Here is a 9488-nt window from a genome sequence, read left to right as displayed (position 1 = left end):
TTCTCTATTTTTCATTTGGATGAAATAATAGCTGCATGAATCATGACAGCAGACAAGATAGAGGAGAGCAGGAGGCGGGGTTACCAATCTACTCGCTCTGGAGAGCAGAGTTCGCTGCTTTTAGATGTTGTCTCCAAAGTCTCCGGTAGCAGAAAAAAGTCTCTAGATTTGGCGCTAGGAGCTTTTTAGAAATCAAAGTGCTAGAGGGGTCTGAAAAGTGGCTAAATATAGCGACTAAAGCGCTAAGTTGGCAACACTGCTCTTTGCATCGTTTTTTTTTCAAATGGTTTGCTGCTGTCTGTTTGGACCTTTCTGAACATGTGCAGCAAATGGACTGATCCAATATGGTGGACACTGAAGGGGGAGCTGAGACACACTTAATATTATCAGCGTTCTGATGGCATTTTAGCCAAAGGATTCTGCTTGTATGCAGCATAACATCAGTATAAAGACCACAGAGGTTTGTTGGAAAACAGAGAATAAACTTCCTTAACAGCAACGCCAGCAGACAGTATAGGAAGGGAAGTTGTGAGAAAGTTTAAGCAGAGTTTGGAAAAATAAAAATAAATCACAACTGCAGACCTTCGTCTGAAAATGGAGAGAAATACAACAGCAGTTCTACCGTGTGTGTTCATCTAAACCGTCTGGCTAAGGAGAGAGAGAACTGACTGCAGAGGTGGTCTTCCATCTGCAAATCTGATCTGAAGTGAAAAGGGGTGACAGAAAAAAACTATTAAAAGAATACTATAATTTATGTTTGGTTTTATCTAGAAGCTGTGTTTGATATATTTATATACTGGAAAAACGATCTAGTAATAAGTAAAAATTGTCCTAAATTAAGTTTATTTACCCTTAATTTGAGTAGGTAAATAAGATAGTTTGCCAATGGAATGAGTATTTTTACTGTTGAAATAAGATAATTAGATAATATGCACTTGAAATAAGACAATGCAATTGTTTTTTCTTATTTTACGTGCAAATTGTCTTGTTCCATTAGCAAAATGTCTCTTTTACCACCTCAATCCAAGAACAAATGTAGTTATTTTAAGAAAAAATTACTTATCTAGATTTAGATTTTTTACAGTGTAGAAGCTGTTCTGCTCAGAAGAGACCAAAATTAACTGCATAGTGGGGGCAGTGTGGGAGGAAACTAAAGGTGACCCTGAACACTACCCTGCTGATGAAACAAGGAGGTGGCAGCATCATGCTGTGGAGTTGAAAGGCCTGTAGATGCTAAATGCAGGGAAACCTGAAAGAAAATCTAATAGGGACTACAGAAGACTTGATTATAAAGGCCCACCACATGAAAAACACGCATGTTTGCCTTTCTAATCATCATGGAAAAACTTTTCTGTCACACAGAATTCTGATAATGTATGAAACCCTTCAAAGCTCCTGCATACAGTACAGATCAGTGACACTGAGACGGCTTTCTTTTTTATCTTTTTATTCAGACTTTGGTTTATGCGCTGAAGTATCCGGATACAAGCAGGATCCGGTCGGCCGGCAGCATCTATTCCTGATCTTTCTCTTCACCGTGTGTGATGATGTGCACCAGGTTCTTGTAGTCCAGGTTTCCTGCTACATCTGGAGGAAACGCTGTAAACATCTGTTCCATCTGTGGACAATAGATTCAAACAATAAATGGTTTAAACAGCTCAAAATGTCATAGGAATATATTCTCTGAGGATCAGCACATGCCTCTTCAGCTGAGAATCTGTCCGCCTGGGTCGTCAGCATCTCTGTCACACTGGGAAAGCAAGCAGTGGAGGTGAGTGAAACAGATCCCCTCCCTCGTCTGAAATGTTCCCCTCGCATCGTTACTCACTAATCTTTCTTTAGCGTCCCTGTCCCCTCTGGGTCAAAGACTTTGAAAGCATTCAGGATGGTTTCCTCTGGGTCAGCGCCTGGTGGAAGATGGTATTTATTTGATTTATTTTTAGTGTGACTGTAAAAAAAAAGAAGTTTTTATTCCCAGGTGTGAACAAACCTTTTAGTTTCTCTCCAAACATGGTGAGAAAGACTGTAAAGTTGACGGGACCTGGAGCCTCCTTCAGCATATCGTCAATCTCTTCCTGTTTGACGTTCAGACGACCTGCAGGAAGGCAGAGAACAGGATGGAGGGATGAGTTGGGCTCTGACTATAAGCTTTCCTCTTTCCATGCACGATTAATCACATTTATTATAAAGAGAGTTCAAGATTTAAAGGTTAATCTTAAACATTGATTTACTGACAGCATAAAAGAGGAACACACACCTAAAGCTGCAAAAGTGTCCCTCAGGTCATTCTTGTCAATGAAGCCGTCTCTGTTTTGATCCATGATGGTGAAAGCCTGCACAAGATTCAGAGTAAGGCGTAAGCGGAGGAAGCAGGGGGAAGTTCCCCGGCTCCGGTTTCTCACTCACCTCTTTAAACTCCTGGATCTGGGTCTGCTCAAACATGGAGAACACATTGGAGCTCGCTCCTTCTGCTGCTCTCTTCTTGGCTTTTTTAGGGGACTGCAGGATTGAACCAGAGCGTCCAGATTAGAGTCAAACTCCCTTTAACAGCAGGGCCGTGGCCCACACTCTACCTGACCAACAGGGCTAACCTGATGCTCATGACCTTCCTTTGAGGCTCAAACTGACAGCATTCTGCACTTATTGTCCTACCACCATCACTAAACAGCTTACAGCTGCACACAGACTTCACTTCATCACATTTGATCAACTTTCATTTATAGTAGAACCCATATTAAGTACATCAGCAGTATACTGAAAAAATAATGCAACTGTTTTTGGCATTTAATTAAACATATTTGGTTACTTTAACACAATTGTTTCGTTTTTTAGCAGGGTAGGACATAAAACAATAGTGTTAAAATAACTAAATATGATTAAATTAATGCCAAAAGTGGTTGCATTATTTTTTTCAATCTCCTCCCAGCACACCTATGAAGTCATTTTTGTTCCATTTTTCTTAAGAATAATTCTTATTTTTTATTATGTTTTTCTTTCTTTGCTTGTTTTCTGAAATTTTACTTTAAAAGTTTCAAAATTTTTCTTTGCACATTTTATATTCCCAAATCTTTTTTTTTTTTCTTGTGTCTTTCAAACATCCCATTCTCTTCACTTCAATCCCAGTAGAAATATTGTTGATAACGTCCAGCGGACTAATAGAAACTTGTCTTTGCTTTTCACTGCAGAGGAAAGTGAAGAGAATGTGATCTGGAAAACACAATTTCAGCAGAATCCAGTCTGTAAAACTTCATCTGAAAAAGAGAAGTTTGAAAAAATTAATAAATAAAACAAAAAATAAAAACAACATTTTGAAAAGAAATAAAATAATCGGGGGGAAAAAATAGCAGAAACCAGCAAAGCCCCTTGATTTACTTTATGGTTTTGGTTTTTAATACTTTTTTTTCTGTTACAAATGTCGGTCAGACTTTGTCATTATTCTTCTAATGTTCCAAAAAAAAAAAAGTTTGAAGATGTTTCGCTTCCCATCCAGGAAGCTTTTTCAATTCAGAATGTCAGAAATAGAGTTGAGTTGTTTAGAAAACATGCAAACTGAATCTGACAAACGGGTCCATCCCTTTGGAAAGGGGATCGTTTGGCTTCTTTTTTCTACTCTTCTTTTTTCTGCTAATGTTGAAAAATCTAAACTTTATAGCTGCAATGAAAGAAATGTTATAAATAATCAGATGCTAATATGTTTGCTTCCTGCCACCTCCTTTGTCTGTGTTGCCAGAAGGAATGTCTTGTGTTTGATCCCATGACTAATGTAATGTGAAAAAACTGTTTCCATCCATCAATTTAATGAAAAATATGAGTATTTCTTAACGTGGTGAATTTCCATTAAGTCAAGTAATTTTCCTTTTTTCCCCCCGCTTTTATGTTTATTGTTTTGGACAATAAAAGAAACAATGCACTGATCTCAGCCCCTGCGATGGACTGGTGACCTGTCCAGGGTGGAACCCGCCTCTCGCCCTTAGACAGCTGGAGATAAGCACCAGCAGTCCTCGCGACCCCACTCAGGATAAGTGTGTTAGAAAACGGATGGATCGATGGATGATCTCAGCCATCTGAGCATCAGCAAGGGACAAAAACCAAAACAAAATGAACACTCGAAACTAAGACAGAAAGCGGTTGTCGTGACAGTTTCTGAGGCTAATTTATATGTTATGCATTTTTCTTTAAATTGAGCTTTTTTCAATCTTAAAATGAAAGTCATTCTTTCCATAGAGAACATTTCCACCACAATGTCCATCCTTGTTGTTATTGCTTTTCCTCCCAGCTGGCAGTAATATCTTCACCAAATATTGATTATGTTTTTCTCACATTAGACATAAGGACCAGATACATTGTGGTAAAAGTAGATGGTACAGAATAAAACAGTACAGACTATAGTAAGGCAAATAGAAGACCAGAAAGGTTTTATCTCAATGCAGTTCCAGAAACCATGTGCATGGTTGGCGTCAGCCATGCCACTTTGCCTCCAACACATTTATTGTGTGGACAGTTGTTTACTTTTGATAGATGACGTGATAAAGAATCAAATTAAATTTTGCCAGTTGAATTCTCTCCATTTTAGTGAATTTGTAGAAGTCTGAGTCATCTCTCAGATTTTATATCATTCTACATTTGAAATTATGACCACTGTTTCTTTTTCCCACATTCTCTTTGACATACAGAGTTGTATTTTTTTGGCATGACATTAGGCTAGTTTATAGCTGTAAGATAATTTTTCGAGTTTTATGTTGATATGCACTGCACACCGTCTCCAGAACCACATTAAGATCTCTTTATAATAAAATTCTCATAGTTGTAGGTATCGAAAGAAGTCTCTATTATCAAGTCCGCCTTCCTGGCCTGAAGTCTTTGTCATTGGCTACCCATCTTATTTCTCTTTCTTTCTTCAGCTTTAATTGTCTTGCTACATTATACCAAATTTCCATTGTGAATTTATGAATTGGGTCAAGTGAATCCATTAAATCGGTTGGTATAGTGTTCTGTCCCAAGCTTATTCATTTTCTTAATCATAATTTTGGCATTTTGGTGGTCAGTGGAAAGGCAGCCGCTGTCATCGTGTGCACCCCCCCACAGGATTATCCATGTCACCCAGCATGGCCGCCCTCCTGAAAACCTTCTGCAGACACCCCTGCCACAGAATGCCATCCCTAACTTATGTCATTGTTATTTCTTTTTTACCTCAAACTTGAGGTTTGATGATAAAAAGCTGATGAAGTGGGAGGAAAAAGTGGGGGCGCTCTTCAGGCGGGTGGGTTAGGAAGGATTACAGACTCTGTCAGTTGTTCATGGGTGTATTATTTGCTGAAGCGTCTGGTTTTGTGAGACGGCAGACGAGGCCTGGGGAGGGTGTGGTCCTCTGGCTGAGCTTCCATGAGGGATTATTCCACAGGGTCTGGATGATGACAGGATGGTTCTCTGACTCCTGTTTGATCAGAAAACCCTCAGAGGGAAGGATTATGCTGAGCTATTTACATGTGCCGAGGAACTGTGAATAAAACAGTGCGAGGGTATGCGGTGCGATGACATAATTTTGGATTCACATGCCTCCCGACAGCTGAGGTCTAATGCCTGCTATGGGGAGCTTGGATATCCCTCAGACAGGACCTCTGGCGCCCCAAATGTTTTATCTTGTTATTCTTACTGTAGATGCTGAACTAGGCCTATATTCTTAGATGAAATGGTGCAGTTTGCTTTTAGCACCAGCAGAGAGAAACAGATGTCCCCTCTGATACACCCTAAACAGGAAATTTGGGAAGCACTAATTTAACCTTTAAGCAAACACACTTGTTAGAACACAGTAATGGTTAACTTGCTTTGATATGAACCGCTTCTTGGTGGAAAAACCTTCCAGTACTCCAGTTGAGGGGGGGTGGCATCCCCCTTCTTAAATGACCATTCCCCCAAACCATCCCCTGTTTGTGCACTGTTTTCTACTATATATTAACAGTAATGGGAATAATATTGCCCCTTCCACATTTGGTTGGCTGTGGGTTTATGAGTAAAATAAATAAAGTCCTACCATGACTATGAAGCTGATCCCAGTGGGAAATGAGTCCCTAACTCTGTAGGGGCAGTGATAGCCATGCTAACTATGTAGGGGCAGTGATAGCCATGCTAACTATGTAGGGGCAGTGATAACCATGCTACCTATGTAGGGTCAGTGATAACCATGCTACCTATGTAGGGTCAGTGATAACCATGCTACCTATGAAGGGGCAGTGATAGCCATGCTAACTATGTAGAGGCAGTGATAGCCATGCTAACTATGTAGGGGCAGTGATAACCATGCTACCTATGTAGGGGCAGTGATAGCCACGCTAACTATGTAGGGGCAGTGATAACCATGCTACCTATGTAGGGGCAGTGATAGCCACGCTAACTCTGTAGGGGCAGTGATAACCATGCTACCTATGTAGGGGCAGTGATAGCCATGCTAACTAAGTAGAGGCAGTGATAGCCATCCTAACTATGTAGAGGCAGTGATAGCCATACTAACTATGTAGAGGCAGTGATAGCCATGCTAACTATTTAGAGGCAGTGATAGCCATGCTAATTATGTAGGGGCAGTGATAGCCATGCTAACTATGCAGGGGCAGTGATAGCCATGCTAACTATTTAGAGGCAGTGATAGCCATGCTAATTATGTAGGGGCAGTGATAGCCATGCTAACTATGCAGGGGCAGTGATAGCCATGCTAACTATTTAGAGGCAGTGATAGCCATGCTAATTATGTAGGGGCAGTGATAGCCATGCTAACTATGCAGGGGCAGTGATAGCCATGCTAACTCTGTAGGGGCAGTGATAGCCATGCTAACTATGCAGGGGCAGTGATAGCCATGCTAACTCTGTAGGGGCAGTGATAGCCATGCTAACTCTGTAGGGGCAGTGATAGCCATGCTAGCCCAGGACTGACTGCAGCTCTACTGTAAGGTGCCTTGGTCAAGGTCAATGACTGGAGTACCTGAGATGTAACAACCAGACCATGCATATTGCTTTAGGTTAATAGAATATCAGGCTATGTAAGCTTCCAAAAAAAAAAAAAAAAAAAAATCCCCATCCCCCTTCTTTTTTTGTTTTACAACTAGACTACTGCTTAAACCTTAAACCTGAGTGCTGTGAGGAGGCAGTAGCCTGGTAGGTTCATGCGGTTTCTCCTCTGAATGAAATGTTAAAGTGAAGAACTTGAGCAGGTTTCTGTGCTGAAGCCAGAAGTAATGTTGCTACCAGCTTTAACTGGTCTAGTGACAAAGAAGCTTGATGGGAAAATCTTTACTGGTTGTCGAGACTTAAAGTTTACATGCCTAAAATGTTTTTGTTGTTGTTGTTTTATTATTATCATTTCATTAGTTTTTATTCCTTAATCACAAAAAAAATCTTTAACCCTTGTTCCCTTCAAAGAAAAGAGGAGTAAAATGATCTAAACTTTTAGATTATAACAGTGTTTTAGCCAGTAAACTTCTAGCAAAAATGAATAAAATCTAGAAAAATTAACAGCTTTTGGTTTAATTATTATATCTTCTTTTGATACACTGCAAAAAAAAAAAATGTCAATCTTAGTAATTTTTCCAAAAATGTGTGATTTCTTCTAGAATTGATAAGGTAAGTGAGAAACTTTGCCAATGGAAGACAATTTACATCTAAAATAAGAAAAACAACAAGCAGTCTCTTATTACAAGTAAATAATATCTTCTTATCGTATTTTAAGAGTAAAATGGTCATTCCATTCACAGATCAACTTATTTTCCTACTCAAATTAAGGGTAAATACAATTATTTTAAGAAGTGCTTCAATCCAACTCCTTTCACACTACAAAAATGATCTAGAAATAAGTCAGCCTTTCTTAAATCAGGTTTATTTACCCTTAATTTTGGCAGGTAAATAAGATTTGCCAATGAAATGAAAAAAATAAATAATATGATATATGAAAAAAATGACTCATTTTGATTTTTTCTAGTGTAGCTGCATCCTTTCTCTTGTCATCCTCTAACTTTTCTGTTTTCTGTTTTTTCTATCGATGATATGTAACATAATTGTTACCTATACAGCTTGGCAAAATAATTTAGAAGCGATGTGCTCCTAAATTATTCTGCAAAGCTGTATAGGTAACCTCAAAGCGTAACCTGGAAGTCAGGCGATGCCCCCAAAGCTGGATCTACTCACCATGTTTAGTTGTAGCTGGATGAGAACCAAGCAGTTGCCCTCGCTGCCTTATGATGGAGCAGTACACAAAACAATGGCTAGATGTCCTGACCCCTTTCCCCTCTGGTATATAACGGTGGATGCTCATGAGCTATAAATACTCCATGCCTTCTTTAGGCAGAGCCACAGGTAAGGAGGACTATTCTCTTCCTGTCATTGACCACCATTGTCTGAGTTCATGAGATTTAGGGATAATAGCCAAACGCACATACCCCCATTACTGAGGCCCCAGAATAACAACAGCACATAGCTCTGGCTCGGGAAGGACAGTTGTGTTTGGTGACTGACAGCTGCACTTGAAGGGACCCATCACTCAGCTGTCCTGTTAGCGATGCGGCCGCAGAGGGCCGGACCGGGCCCCGCTCTGCTGGGAGGTGCTTCCCAGCGGCTCAGTGAACAGAACTGTTGGCTAAAGCTGTCTGAACCCCAATAACACCAGGTCATAAACAGCTGCAAATTAGCTGCAAAATATTTATCGAGCCTCATCCGTTTTCTTTTTTCTTATTTCAGTCTCAAATAAAAAGACTGAACAGAATTGTCAGAGAGTGAATCCCTTATTTCTTAAACCAACAAGCTATTAGTTGAGTGGTAAAAATGTTTTCTAAGGTTTTCTGTGATGTCTGAATCAAAGTAGAGAGAATTTCTGGAATGAAATGAAAATAAAGCCAAAAAAAATAAAAAAAATAAACAAACACTCAGGCTACTAAATGATAATAATTAATAAAAGGAAGGTCTGCATTTGTTTTTACTCCCTTAGTCATTATTTTGCAGAACAAGCTTCTGCTGTTATTGCAGCTGCATGTATTTACTTATAAAGCACTTTTAATGTGCTGCACATTTAAAATCAAACAACAGAAATAAACAAAGACTTAAAATACAGAATTAAAGCTGATGAAATAAAGGACTGTACAAACAAACAAAACGTCTCAGGGTGTGTCATGAATAAAAAATGCAGTTTTTTAGAGGAGTTTTAAAAGCGAACAGTGAAGAGACGCATTGTAATATTAATTTAATGAGAGATTATTCAGTAATCAGGATAATTTCCTCTCCTCTCAGCTTCTGTCTTGACTTCGCCATCTCCAGGCTGACCGGCTGAGCCGATGCATTGAGTTCACACAGTAAAGACCATGATCACTTTTCAAAACAAATAGTAGTCATCTATGAATAAACTCTTAAAAAGGTATAGAATAGAAGATTAGAAAATCCCTTTGTAGTTTCCTAAGTAATGAAGCCATAAGCTTGGCGCTCTTTCCCCCTCTGTAATCTAAAAAAACAAA

At 39.3% G+C, this 9488-nt stretch overlaps 1 protein-coding gene across 1 annotated transcript; it reads right to left on the bottom strand.

Moving 5' to 3' along the window:
- Positions 1-1430: 1430 nt before the first annotated feature.
- On the bottom strand, positions 1431-8326 carry LOC119775438 (myosin regulatory light chain 2, ventricular/cardiac muscle isoform). Its single transcript, XM_038273416.1, has 7 exons — positions 8173-8326; positions 2407-2499; positions 2258-2333; positions 1991-2095; positions 1829-1907; positions 1702-1750; positions 1431-1618 (listed from the first exon to the last, which is right to left on the bottom strand). Exons 1-7 carry the CDS (start codon positions 8173-8175, stop codon positions 1514-1516), a joined length of 510 nt encoding a protein of 169 aa, XP_038129344.1. The 5' UTR covers positions 8176-8326; the 3' UTR covers positions 1431-1513.
- Between the last annotated feature and the right edge of the window lie 1162 nt (positions 8327-9488).

The sequence above is a fragment of the Cyprinodon tularosa genome, unplaced genomic scaffold (assembly GCF_016077235.1).
Source record: "Cyprinodon tularosa strain WSP-4 unplaced genomic scaffold, ASM1607723v1 ctg870, whole genome shotgun sequence".
Taxonomy (NCBI): domain Eukaryota; kingdom Metazoa; phylum Chordata; class Actinopteri; order Cyprinodontiformes; family Cyprinodontidae; genus Cyprinodon; species Cyprinodon tularosa.
The sequence above is the reverse complement of the archived record's forward strand: the minus strand, read 5'-3'. Positions and strand labels throughout refer to the sequence as shown.